The sequence below is a fragment of the Arachis stenosperma genome, chromosome 3, assembly GCF_014773155.1.
Source record: "Arachis stenosperma cultivar V10309 chromosome 3, arast.V10309.gnm1.PFL2, whole genome shotgun sequence".
NCBI classification, from domain to species: domain Eukaryota; kingdom Viridiplantae; phylum Streptophyta; class Magnoliopsida; order Fabales; family Fabaceae; genus Arachis; species Arachis stenosperma.
Genome location: NC_080379.1, coordinates 29,889,279 through 29,903,251, shown reverse-complemented (window position 1 = coordinate 29,903,251; position 13,973 = coordinate 29,889,279). Strand labels below are relative to the sequence as shown.

Sequence of the window (13,973 nt, the reverse complement as noted above, 5' to 3'; positions counted from 1 at the left end):
GGGTTAATAATTAAATTCATTTCTAAAAGATTTTTTAATCAAATTAATTTATTAAAAATTAAAAATTAATTATATTTATTTTTCGGTCATATCATTAATAATTTCTGTTAATGATTGATGTTGTAAAACGTTAATTGACAATATATATAATACTTGACATGTCTAATTGAATACTGATCAATATGTTTATGAAAATATATTAATTTAATTCTTTTTCCCAAACATAAACCCTATTTCCAATATGATCGAACTATTAAATTAATAGATTTTTATAAATATATTTGGTCAACGTCTAATTAGATATATTAGGTGTTATGTATGTTATCATTAACGTTTCATATCATCAATAATTGACAGAAATTTGTTAATAGATTAACTAAAGAACAAATATAATTCATTCATAATCTTTAAAAGACCCGTTTAATTGATAAAATTTTTCAAAGACGAATTTAAAAAGCATCTCATCTTTAAAGGACTAATTTGATTATTAACTTTTAAAAATTTAGATAAAATTAAAAGAATAAATTAAACATATAAAATTTGAAATCATATCAAAATTGAAATTATAAAATAATCTAATTTAAGAGAAAAATTATAAAATTAATTGACTAATTTAAGATTATAATATTTAAAATTTTAAAGAGTGGTTAGATTCTAACTTCTACATCCCTTACTATTAGACTTAATTTTTAAGCTTTACTCTTTATAGGTTGGACTAAAAAAAACATGAAAGTAAAAAAAAATAAAAAAATCCATCCTTAAATCCGTCTTAATTCACCCACATTATATAATATTTATATATAACAATTATTCATACAGTATGATGTGGTATATTTATACTATAGATTCATTATGAGCTTTGACTTTTACACTTCATTAATTAATATACTTTTAAAAAATTTTCTTAATTAATGATTGTGATGGTAATACCTAAACAAGAATAAATCACTCACAAAATTACCATGGATTTAAAAAAAATCACCTAAATTAAATAAAAACAAATCAAATTTAGCAACGGTAAAATCTTAAAAAATCAATTTGTCATTGTTTAGTTTTATCCTAATTGACTCAATGACTCTAATTGACTGGACTGCTAGACTTTTCATAAATAAATACAACCTTGCATCAAAATCCTAAACAATTAGTAGAAAGCCGCATCTAAAGAAAGCATAACATGATTAAGATCACAAAATAAAAATCTTAAATACATCATTGAATAATGTACCAGTAGTCGCGCCACACATTCATCTGTTCTTCTTTGTTCCCTCTCCCGGTTCCATTTGAAGCACAAACAAGAAACAGCTATTCTTTCATCAAACATAACCTTGTTTGAAAATCATCTCATTCCTTTTCGTACTCATTCCTTTTCATCAAACATAACCTTCCACACAAACCACGTCACCGCAAGAATTCCTTTTCTTACTCATACCCCTGTCCACCCAAGCCTCAAAGCATTCTTTAGAGGAACCCGGCCAAAGAAAAGGTAGTGTAGCGTTTACAGTTCACCCATGCAAAGCACACAATTTGCATTCTTTGTTCTATCTTCTACCTCAGTTTCTAAGAATTTAACAGAGTTGCTTTTCAGGGTTAAGTTAGACAGAATATGACGACCATATATACAACAATGACAAGAATCGATGATGAACGACAACAACTTCAACAACCACCTAGAGTTTTTCCTATGCCACCGCCCATCATGGTTGGTTTTCCGCCCTTTTATGGCGTAGTTCAGCCAAGGTTTGTGAAACGGCTGCCACTTCTAGAGCCTAGTCCCAACAGTTCGGTTGTGATCAGGCAAGTGTGGGCTGCCAACGCTGATTCCGAGTTCCAAATCATAAGCAGCCTGATTGACAAATATCGATTTGTCTCCATTGACACTGAGTTTCCCGGTGTAGTCATTCTGCCCCGCAACAAGAACTACCGAAATCTTGTCCCAAAGGAAACTTACCAAGTCATGAAGGCCAATGTGGACGCGCTCAAAATCATTCAGCTTGGACTCACTTTGTCAGATGAGTACGGCAACCTCCCTGACCTAGGAACCAACAACAGAACTCACTACATCTGGCAGTTCAATTTCCGAGACTTCAACCTCATGCGTGACATCCACGCAAAGGACTCTGTGGCACTCCTACGCAGCCAGGGCATCGACTTTGCACGCAATGCAGTGGCTGGAGTTTCTTCGCTGCATTTTGCGAAGTTGGCAGCAGCATCTGGGCTGCTGTTCAACAAATCACTGACATGGGTCACATTCCATGGTGCTTATGATATTGGATATTTGGTGAAGATTCTGACTTGGGGTGTTCTTCCGAAAAGCTTGGAGGAGTTCTTGGTGCTTGTAAAAGAGCTGTTTGGGGGAAATACTTACGATGTGAAGCATGTGATGAGGTTCTGCAATGGCCTCTATGGCGGTTTGGAGAAGGTGGCTGACACACTTCACGTAGACCGAGTTGCTGGGAAGGGCCATCAAGCCGGATCTGATAGCTTGCTCACCTGCCACACCTTTCACAAGATTAGAGAAACTTATTTTTTGGCTAATGATGATGGGTTTAGGGAATACGTTAATATACTTTTTGGGTTGGAAATTGCAAAAGCTTAATACTCTTAAATTGAAAGAAATTATCATACATTAGATTATTCATGTAACAACATTTTGTCAATGAATTACAAAGTAGTATCAACTGGTTATTTTTTGGATATGACAATTGTTTTATAACACTTCAATTACAAAGTAGCCTTTTTTTCAGATAACAGTAACATATATTTGAATATACAGCACAGGTTTTTAGCAATACCATGTGGGACATTGATGATTTGCTTTATTTTAATGTAGAGAATATGCTGTGCTTTTTACAAGAGGTCCTTCTTCATTTGATTTGGGATTGTGTGCCGTGCATTGTGAAATGGAAATACTAAATATTCTGGTTTAACTTGTTATCTTTGTTGGACATGGGTGTGCTTTGCCATTGTACTACAATTAACAACTTTTTGTGTTTTTTATTCTCTTGTACTAATATATAGTATACGGATCCACTGCTGATCAAGTATATTCCAACTATTGCACTTGCTTAAGTAGTTATTATGTTGATAGTGACAAAATATACATCACATTGAGGGTATAGATCATACTATGCTAATCACGTAGTCTCCATGTAATTATAACTTAAGCTTTGGCACTTCTTTACATACATTTCCATCTGTGTAGAGACAGATTCAAAATCCTTTTCTATGTAGGGAGACTTCTCATTTAGTTAGCCTTTTCCACATCCTTAGAGATATCTTCTATCCACAACTTCTCAATCCAGAGTTTTTATCATGTTTAGGAATTCACCTAGTCTTGGGTCTCTTTAACTTTGTCATCCTGTCTCCTTGTCTAGGTAATAGGTCTTTTTCTCTTGTGTCTGTGTTAGGTACTTGGGTATTATGGGGTGCCCAAAGTCCGATATTGGGTAGTATGAGATGCTTGATGTTGTATTTAATGAGATTAGCTCATCCCTCATAACAGTCTGATATCTTACTTTGGTTTCCCTCATAACAATCTTAATGTTTGGTTTCCCTAAGGAGTAGGTACTTCACAGTCTGATATCTTACTTTCAATTTCCCATTCTTTGAACTAAATTCTTTTTTGCCTTGATACATTCATTGGAAGTCCAAAGCTTCTTAAAGATTAAATCGCTTATTTGGGCAGTTGTGCTTAACAGATTAACACTAATGATGCATTATGGGTTTGAAGACATTAAAGACTATTTCCCATGATATATGTATTATGTACAGTGCTAGTTTAGAATCAGTTGAATATTTGTTTTATGGCTAATTCTATATATTTATGTGTTGGGTGTTCTAGATCTCTGGAGCAGTTCTTGTTGACTTGGTAAGTTGGTTTTGGGAGGAGGAAGGAAGCCAAATCTTTGCAGTAGTGTGCTATCTGTGCCACTAATTGGTGTATTTGGCCTCTATTTGGTGTAAAACTCATGATTTTTAAGAGGTTTTCCCCTCTCAGACATTTATGGAATCTGAAAACTCCACTTCATTAATAACTTGTTCTTTTCTCTGCCTTTGTTGTCTGTCTTAAAGATGTTCTGCTTATACATGTAATTTCCTGCATAGTGTTTTTCTGCTCTATAATTTCCTGCATTTCCACTATAATTCTATAACTGGGGAAGGGGTGATTTCATACTAGTTCATTCCTACCCCAGCTCTTCTAGTTCTATTGTTTACTTTCTATCTCTTTTGGCCTTTACAGTCATTACATGTAATGGCAATATTATCCATGTAGGCAACTAGATTGATGGATTGACCAAAGGAAGCATGTTTTTAGAGCACCAACTCCAAACATTAGAAAGGCACACCATTTCTAATAGGCATTTCATATATTTGGATTCAGAAGCTCAATTCCAATTATGAGTTAAATTCTAAACACCAAATAGGGGTTGAGCCAAAATAAATTAAGACATTAGAAATCTGTTTCCAATCGGAAAGAACGAGTTGATGTTGAATCTGTTGAGTTCTGGCGCTATACTTTTATTTATCTAGGGAGTTGTGTTTTGCTCTACAAAGTTGTCCTTAATGGTGGTCTTTTATAAGTAGTTAGAGTTATTCATTTTTTATGTAATGCAGAGTTTGATGTGTAGCGACCTCAAATTTAAAAAATATAAATATAAATAAATTATAATTTATTTTATAAAATTAGAGTATCTAAATCAAAATAAAGTTTTAAAAATTGAAGATAGAATTTTAAAGTTAAGATAGATGAATAATAAGATAATAATTTATAAAAACGATAAGAAAATTGAAAATGGCATAGTACACAATTCAATCGATTGGGTAACACAACCAATCGATTGAATTGGGCAAATCCATATTACTTTGATGACTACAATCGATTGGGTAACACAACCAATCGATTGAATTGTGAGACCTCAAGTTGCTTTGGAGCATTCAATCGATTGGGTAGTATAAGAAATCGATTAAGCCAACATTTTAGTCATCGTTCAATCGATTGGGTAATATGACCAATCGATTGATTTTTGCGAAAACCATGCTGACTTGCAATTTTTAATCGATTGTTTTGTGATAACCTATAGTCCAATCGATTGAGTTTTGAGAAACTTGAAATTCAATCGATTGTTTTGATAATCCAACGATTGATTTTCAAATAAACACGATTTCGCAGACGAACATCACGGAACAAATAGGATCGGAATGGCCAAAAAGTTTATTACGATCAATGGAAGATCTAATTCGTTATTGTTTTTTATTTTGATTGTTAATAAACATAATAGATAAATGATAAAATAATAATTTATAAAATAAAAAATAGTTTTTATAATTAAATAAAATATATGGGGTTAATTTATAATTAAAATTAGAAAAGAAATATTTAGTAGTTGTTAAAAAAACTTAAAAAACATGTTTTGTTATGAAACCATTTAATGATCCAAACGTTTTGGGACAATCGAATTCAGTGCCAACTAATTTAGGGACATATTAGGAAGAGTTCACCAAATTCAAAGGAGAGTTGGATGGGATGCTTATGCTACTTACAGAATTGAGTGATCTAGACTATTGGGTCGATGGCTGCTTCAGAGTTATCAAATATTGTGTTCACAATAAGCATCTAAGGTTTAATTTATTTTCCATTCGGTATCTATTTGATTTCTCATTCATTTTGTAATTAAATTGCAATGTGTAAGGCGCTTATATTTATACGTGACCGCATTTTGCATCAGTTCTGCTATTGACTTGTTCAAGAAACTCAAGGATAAGTTTGAAAGTGATGAACTAGTATTGAAAGTTCTCTTTGATGAAGTGAGTTCTTGTTCCCTCCCAACATAATTTGTATAAGGTTGCTTTCAATATTTGAAAAATGGATCCATTGGCTATTAATTCAATTCTTCAAAGGTTGAAACTCTTTTTGGCTACCCTGTGATGGATCATGGCAGTATTGTAAAATGAGGGGTTTGGCCCTAAACCTCGTCTTGACAATTGCTCTTTTTGGAGCCAGTCACATCAAATTTGTTCATGTATATATAGGTGTTTGCTGCAATTGCAACATCCGAGTCCTCGAATTTGCAGATTGGTTTAGACTTGCTTTGGGCAGTCAAGAACTAGCTTGGTCTCGTGCCTTCACGGCAATGTCTTGATATTCTTCTAAGTGCCTGCACCAATGCTGGAGATTTGAGTAATGCTAGTTTGATTTGGAGAGAATATGAGGTTGCTGGATTTCCATACAATGTGCTAAGTTATTTGAGGTACGTTCTTTTTTTTAGTTTCCAGTGCTATAACTCCATCTGCTTCATTGCTGGGGCTATTAACGACTAAACGACTTCTGTGGTTGTAGAATGTATCAAGCACTTTTGGCATCGGGAGATTATAGATCTGCTAACTTTATGCTAAGTAAAATTCCGAAAGATGACAGCGAGGTATCTGCTATCATCAAAGCCTGTCAAGAAACAAACTCTGGTCTTTCCTCTGTGGCAAAGAAGAAAAAGAAAGTAACAAAAAAGAAAGAAAAACGAGAGGCTTGAGTTCTCTTTCTAAGATAATTTTTATGTATTGGTTAAGAAATGCTCGTGAGAAGGATGGTGCATTTCTTGTTAATTTAGTTACATCACATCATGTTGATATTGTCCATGCTTAGCTTGCGTCAGCTTCAGAATGGTTTGATTGGGTTCTCATGTATCCCAAGTTTCCATGGTTAAACCAACCCCATATGATTACCTTTTCAGTTTCAGCTTGAAAAGGTGGTTACTGCGCTACAAGGGATGAAAGCTTAACATCCATGACCGTGTCTTACACATAATTGGAACTCTGATCCCCCATTATAGTTCAAGTTCTGTTTTTCATCTAAAGAAAGAAGATGAAAGCTGAAGGCACCTTATTTTCCCAACTATCACCACTTTAGACTCTATATCACTCATAATTCTTTAATACCTTCTGGCGACGGAATGTTCAATACAGTTCTCAGTTGACGGTTTCCATTATCACTGCTTGAAGGAATATTTTCTCCAGAACTTAAGAATGAGCCATTCTCTCCTGCTATGTGCTTCTCAGCATCCACGCAATCTATCTGAACACTCTCCCAGCGTGAGGTGGGCGAAATAACAATAACACCACCAAAGGTTCTATGAGTGGCACTAATGAGCAAATCATTTCCAACAAACTACACTAGAGGCATTCCCTCCAATTGTTTACTTTTTCCGACCGCTGCTATTTTCTCACTAACTCTCCCAAAATACACGTAAAGATCTAAGACAAAAAATAATTGTTCAACAAAACAATTGGACAGAAACTGTGGCTCAACGGCGGCAGAAGCATCCCCTAGGTCCAACCGCGACGATGCCTTTCTCTCTGCTCGCGTTCTCATTTTCCCTCTCCTCAGCAGCATCGACAACGGCAGCAGCCCCTCGCCGGCGTCATCCTCCTCTCTTTCCTTTTCTTCATCCCACCTCTTTATTCCTCCTTTCGATCCTCTTTCTCTCTTCTGTTTTGTCTTCTGTGCGACGGGTGGGGGTATATGTAAGAGAGTCAGTGTTACGGAGTTTAATTTGGGAAAATGGGGTCGGGGTTTGGTTTGGGAAAAAGGGGAGTAAAGGTATTTAAAAGATTTTACTGTTGTTGTTGTTATTTATATTATCGTTAATGTAAAAAAGTAGATGTTATAATACTCTCCTAATGTTTGGAGTTTTGAAATTCTTTTATATTATTAATATTATTGTTCATACCCTGCCCCAATGTTAAGGGCCCAGGACCAATCGAAAGGCCTGATCCACTAGGTTAAGCCTATCGAAGCACCCACCTCCATCCAAGAGGTCGGTGTTAACCCCGACTTGGTATGAAGAAGTCGGTTGCGAGATTAGCTGGCAGATAAATACTCATTCAAATGAGTAACCGCCCCTGAAATCTCTCCAACCACTTCATAAAGCCATATCTTAACCTCCCTAAGATAATGGGACGGTTATTATCCTAAAGATACGGCACTACTCCAACGGTGGTTATTGGCTCACCACTATAAGTACACTGACACGCCTCAGGTATTCCTAAGTCCAATACTCTCTAAGACCTGCTCACACCCTTGCTAACTTAGGCATCGGAGTGTCTTTGCAGGTACCACCCCCCATTCACACGCGAGCACAAGTCGGACGGAGCCTCCCGAGTTGCGGACCCACACGGAGTCCTCCTCCATCATACACTTGGGCCGCCGAACGCCATCCATTGGACTAATCTCCGGTTACCCACCGTAACATTGGCGCCGTTGTCGGGGACCCGAGAGATCATCCCTTGATGGCAGAAAGATCCCATGAAGAAGGCCATGCTGAAACAGATTCTGAGCAAGAGAATCTAGGCCTGGGCAACGACAATGAAGACACAGCCCAACATCAAGATAACGACCAACACAGAGAGGGTACCTCTGGAATGAAGAATCCAAAGGTAAACTCCTCAGATGGACGTGAATCAGAAAAGGGTGGACCATCCCACGTAACAGAATTGATGGGACTAGTCCATAGCCGCCTGGAGCAATTGGAACAAGAGCGGGAGAGGCAAAAGGAAACCGAAAGGTACCTTAAGGAAGAGATGGAACGGCGAAGAGAGTTGGAAAGAAAACTCTTGCAGCTAGAATCCTCTCTCAAGAACTCCCGCGACGAAGGAGAAGATCAACCCCCAGGCGGAGAAGATCCTTTCAGCGAGGACATAATGAGGGCAAAAGTTCCAACGAACTTCAAAAGCCCTGATATGGACCCCTACGATGGAACTACGGATCCAAAGCATCATCTTAGCAACTTCAAAAGTCGGATGTATCTAGCTGACGCCTCCGACGCTACGAGATGCAAGGCTTTCCCGACCACTTTGTCGAAAGCAGCGATGAAGTGGTTCGATAACCTTCCCCCAAGATCCATCACCAGTTTTGAAGACCTCTCAAGAAAATTCTTGATGAGGTTCTCAATCCAAAAAGATAAGGTAAAACATGCACCGAGCCTCCTGGGGATAAAACAGGAGGTCGGAGAATCTCTACGAGCCTATATGGAAAGGTTCAACAAAGCATGTTTAGAAATCCAAGACCTGCCCACGGAGGCAGTAATAATGGGGTTAGTCAATGGACTTAGAGAAGGTCCCTTCTCACAGTCCATATCTAAAAGACACCCCGTCTCTCTAAGTGATGTACAAGAAAGGGCCGAGAAGTACATCAACATGGAAGAGAATGCCAAATTAAGAGACCTAGGTTCACGACCTGGACCCACTTCCTCCCCTAGGGAGAGGGAAAGGGAAGTCAGGAAGAAGGAAGAACCCGGTCTCGAAAGGCCCAGAAAGTATCACTCTTATACTCCTCTAAAGACTTCTATAGTGGATGTATACAGAGAGATATGCAACACTGAAAGGCTGCCACCACCAAGATCTATTAAAAACAAAAAAGGGGGAAGTCGCAGCGAGTATTGTGAGTACCATAAAATATATGGTCACTCCACCAACGACTGTTACGACCTCAAAAATGTGATAGAAAAGCTGGCTAGAGAAGGCCGGCTTGATAGATATCTCATGGAGAGGTCGGACATCCATGGAAAGAGAAAGCGGGAGGACATGGACAGGAGAGATCCGCCACCACAAACCCCAGAGAGACATATCCACATGATCTCAGGAGGATTTGCGGGAGGTGGGATCACCAAATCTTCTCGCAAAAGACATCTCAAAAGAGTCTATCAGGTCGGGAATGAGACACCCGACCTCCCCACTATCTCATTCACGAAAGAAGATGGGCAAGGGATAATCCCCGGGCATGATGACCCCGTGGTGATAACTATGATCCTAGCCAACGCCCATCTCCACAGAACCCTAGTAGACCAAGGAAGCTCGGCGGACATCCTTTTCAAGCCCGCCTTCGACAAACTAGGGTTAGATGAAAAAGAACTGAGAGCTTACCCCGACACTCTATATGGGTTAGGGGATACGCCAATAAAGCCACTGGGATTTTTACCCCTTCACACCACCTTTGGAAAAGGGGAAAAATCAAGGACTCTGAGTATAGACTTTATAGTCATCGATGAAGGGTCAGCCTACAATGCCTTAATTGGCAGAACTACCCTTAATCGACTTGGAGCAGTAGTGTCAACTCCTCACCTCTGCATGAAATTCCCGACTCCAGGAGGAATAGCAACGGTGAGGGGAGACCAAAAATTGGCAAGGAAGTGCTACAACGAAAGCCTGAATCTGAGAGGAAAGGGCAAAGAAGTCCACACCATAGAGTTAGGTGGGACAAGGACAAGAGAAGAGCTACGACCCCAGCCGGGAGGAAAAACCGAGGAGATACAAGTCGGTAAAGAGGAAGGAAAAACGACTTACATAGGAGCCAACCTAGGGGAAACCCTGAAACAAAGGTTGGGTGAACTCCTAAAAGCTAATTCCGACCTCTTCGCCTGGAAGGCTTCCGACATGCCCGGGATTGATCCCGAGCTCATGTCTCATAGGCTCTCGGTTTACCCAGGGTCCCGACCTGTACAGCAAAGGAGACGCAAACTCGGCCCAGAGAGGGCCTCCATAGTAGAAGAGCAAGTACAGGCGCTCCTGGAAGCCGGCTTCATCAGAGAGGTCAAATACCCAACATGGCTAGCCAATGTAGTGCTAGTCAAAAAACAAAACGGTAAATGGAGGATGTGCGTCGACTATACCGACCTGAATAAGGCCTGTCCTAAGGACCCTTATCCCTTACCAAGTATTGATACCCTAGTAGACTCCAGCTCAGGGTACCAATACCTATCATTCATGGACGCCTACTCGGGATATAACCAAATCCCGATGCACGAGCCCGACCAAGAGAAAACATCGTTCATCACACCAAAAGCCAACTATTGCTACGTGGTCATGCCATTCGGACTGAAGAATGCAGGAGCCACGTACCAAAGGCTGATGAACAAAGTGTTTTCCCCCCATTTAGGGAGCTTAATGGAGGTATACGTCGACGACATGTTAGTAAAAACCAAGCAAGAAGTCGACCCCTTAACCGACCTCTCACAAGTCTTCAACACTATAAGGTCGCATGGGATGAGACTAAATCCCGCAAAATGCGCCTTCGCAGTAGAAGCAGGGAAATTTCTAGGCTTCATGCTAACACAAAGAGGGATTGAGGCCAATCCCGACAAATGCAGAGCCATCCTAGAAATGAAGAGCCCGACTTGTTTAAGAGAGGTTCAACAGCTCAATGGCCGACTTGCAGCCCTCTCCAGATTTTTGGCAGGATCGGCACTAAAATCCCTTCCATTATTCTCCTTGTTAAGGAAGGGATGCCAGTTTGAATGGACTCCGGAATGTGAGGAGGCGTTCCAAGAGTTCAAAAAATTCTTAAGCCAACCTCCTATCTTAACCCGACCAATACCGGGAAAAGACCTCGTCCTATACCTATCCGTGGCAAACAGGGCTGTCTCCTCAGCCCTGGTCCGAGAAGACGAGATCGGTCAACACCCGGTCTATTTTACCAGTAAGGTTTTACAAGGCCCTGAGCTAAGGTACCACAAACTAGAGAAGTTTGCCTACTCCTTAGTGATAGCCTCACGAAGACTACGACCTTACTTTCAGGCTCATACAATAAGAGTCCGTACGAACCAACCCATGAAACAAATCCTCCAAAAGACGGATGTTGCAGGGAGAATGGTTCAATGGGCAATAGAACTCTCCGAGTTCGATTTGAAATATGAAACTCGGACAGCAATCAAAGCCCAGTGCCTTGCCGACTTTATTGCAGAGTATGCAGGAGAACAAGAGGAGAAACCGACTACATGGGAACTCTATGTAGACGGATCCTCCAATAAAACAGGGAGCGGCGCAGGCATAATATTGGTAGACGGAAAAGGAACCCAGATGGAGGTCTCCTTAAAATTTGAATTTCCGGCTTCAAACAATCAGGCAGAATACGAAGCCTTGATTGCCGGATTAAAGTTAGCAGAAGAAGTTGGCGCTACAAAGGTGATGATCTACAGTGACTCACAAGTGGTGACTTCCCAAATAAGTGGAGAATATCAGGCGAAGGATCCCAACATGAAGAAATACTTGGAAAAAACCTTGGAACACCTAGGGCACTTTGCGGAAAGCGAGGTCAAGCATATAACTCGGGATCTAAATAGTAGAGCCGACGCCCTATCCAAGTTAGCAAGTACCAAACCTGGAGGGAACAACAGAAGCCTGATTCAAGAAACTCTCCAAGAACCCTCGGTAACAAAAACGGAAGATGAACAAGAGGTACTTGAGGTAGTCGGCCTAAACCTCGGATGGATGAATCCCTTAGTCGAATACCTGAAATTCGACATCCTCCCTAAAGAGGAGAAAGAGGCTAAAAAGATCCGAAGGGAAGCACAACATTATACGTTGGTGAAAAATGTCCTTTACAGAAGAGGGATATCAACACCATTACTGAAGTGCGTACCGACCTCAAGAACCACCGAGGTGTTAGAGGAAGTACATAGTGGAATCTGCGGAAATCATCTCGGAGCAAGATCGTTGGCCAGGAAAGTAATCCGAGCAGGATTCTATTGGCCGACCTTGCGGAAAGATGCTACAGACTTTGTGAAAAAATGCCAGCCATGCCAGATGCATGCGAATTTCCACGTGGCTCCACCAGAAGAGCTCATCAGTATAACTTCCCCCTGGCCTTTCGCAAAATGGGGAATGGACTTGTTAGGTCCTTTTCCCCAAGCACCAGGACAAGTCAAATACTTGATCGTGGGAATAGATTACTTCACAAAGTGGATAGAAGCAGAACCACTAGCCACCATCACAGCTCAAAGAAGTCGCAGGTTCCTCTACAAAAACATTATCACAAGGTATGGAATACCTTATTCCATCACCACTGATAATGGGACCCAGTTCACCGACGCCACCTTCAGAAGTTTGGTTGCCAGCATGAAAATCAAACATCAATTCACCTCGGTAGAACACCCACAAGCCAATGGGCAAGCGGAGGCAGCTAACAAGGTCATACTGGCAGGTTTGAAGAAAAGATTACAGGAAGCAAAGGGAGCTTGGGCCGAAGAGCTCCCCAAGTGCTATGGGCTTATAGGACGACCCCCCAATCCGCCACAGGAGAAACACCCTTCCGATTAGTCTACGGCGTAGAAGCCATGATTCCTATAGAAATCAGTGAGCAAAGCCCAAGGGTAATTCTTCACGATGAGGTCGGAAATGTACAGGGGCACAAAGAGGAGCTCGACTTGCTCCCCGAAGTCCGAGAGAACGCCCAGATAAGAGAAGCAGCATTAAAGCAAAGAATGGCTACCAGATACAACAAAAAAGTCATTCGAAGAACATTTGCTGTAGACGACTTGGTCCTAATCAGAAACGACATTGGAGTCAACAAGTCGGGGGAAGGAAAGCTCGCCGCAAATTGGAAAGGGCCATACAAAATCAAAGAAGTGTTAGGGAAAGGTTACTATAAAGTAACCGACCTGGATGGCACTGAGTTACCCAGGTCGTGGCATGCTTGTAATATGAAAAGGTACTACAGTTAAAAGCGAACTCTACTCCCTGATGTACTCTTTTCCCAGCTTCGTGATTTTTTCCCAAAGAAGGGTTTTTTCTGGAGAGGGGTTTTTAACGAGGCATCATAGTAGAGGCTAAGGGAAAATACTGTCAAGACCCTTAGTAGCACAAAGGTACCTTCCCAATTAATAAAGATCTTTTTCATTACTATATTTCTCTTAAATATCCTTCTCTATATTTATAAGTCTTTCTACGAAACGCACCGACTTAAGCTCGACAAAGCGTGAAAATCCCATGAACCGACCTAACATGGTCGTCAGGATGAAACGACGAGGTACAAGTCGGTGTAAAGAGGTTATACGAGTTGATTGCATTAAACTCGGGAATTATCCGACTCTTAAGTCGAAAGGAGCCCGAGTAACGCAAACTCGACAGAACTCTGAGTAAAAGGAAACCGAGTTCCGAGTAGATGAAAAGCGCATCACAAAAATAACCTAAGTCATAAAAACTCACTA

At 40.2% G+C, this 13,973-nt stretch overlaps 1 protein-coding gene and 1 pseudogene across 1 annotated transcript; both read left to right on the top strand.

Moving 5' to 3' along the window:
• Window positions 1–1,624: 1,624 nt before the first annotated feature.
• On the top strand, window positions 1,625–2,596 carry LOC130965801 (probable CCR4-associated factor 1 homolog 11). Its single transcript, XM_057890559.1, has one exon. The coding sequence runs from the start codon at window positions 1,625–1,627 to the stop codon at window positions 2,594–2,596; it is 972 nt and encodes a 323-aa protein (XP_057746542.1).
• A 2,270-nt stretch (window positions 2,597–4,866) lies between these two features.
• LOC130965800 (pentatricopeptide repeat-containing protein At4g04790, mitochondrial-like) lies at window positions 4,867–6,524 on the top strand (annotated as a pseudogene).
• Window positions 6,525–13,973: the final 7,449 nt, after the last annotated feature.

Coding starts and splice junctions, on each gene's coding strand:
- LOC130965801 (XM_057890559.1), top strand. CDS start 1,625: ATGACAAGAATCGATGATGAACGACAACAACTTCAACAACCACCTAGA.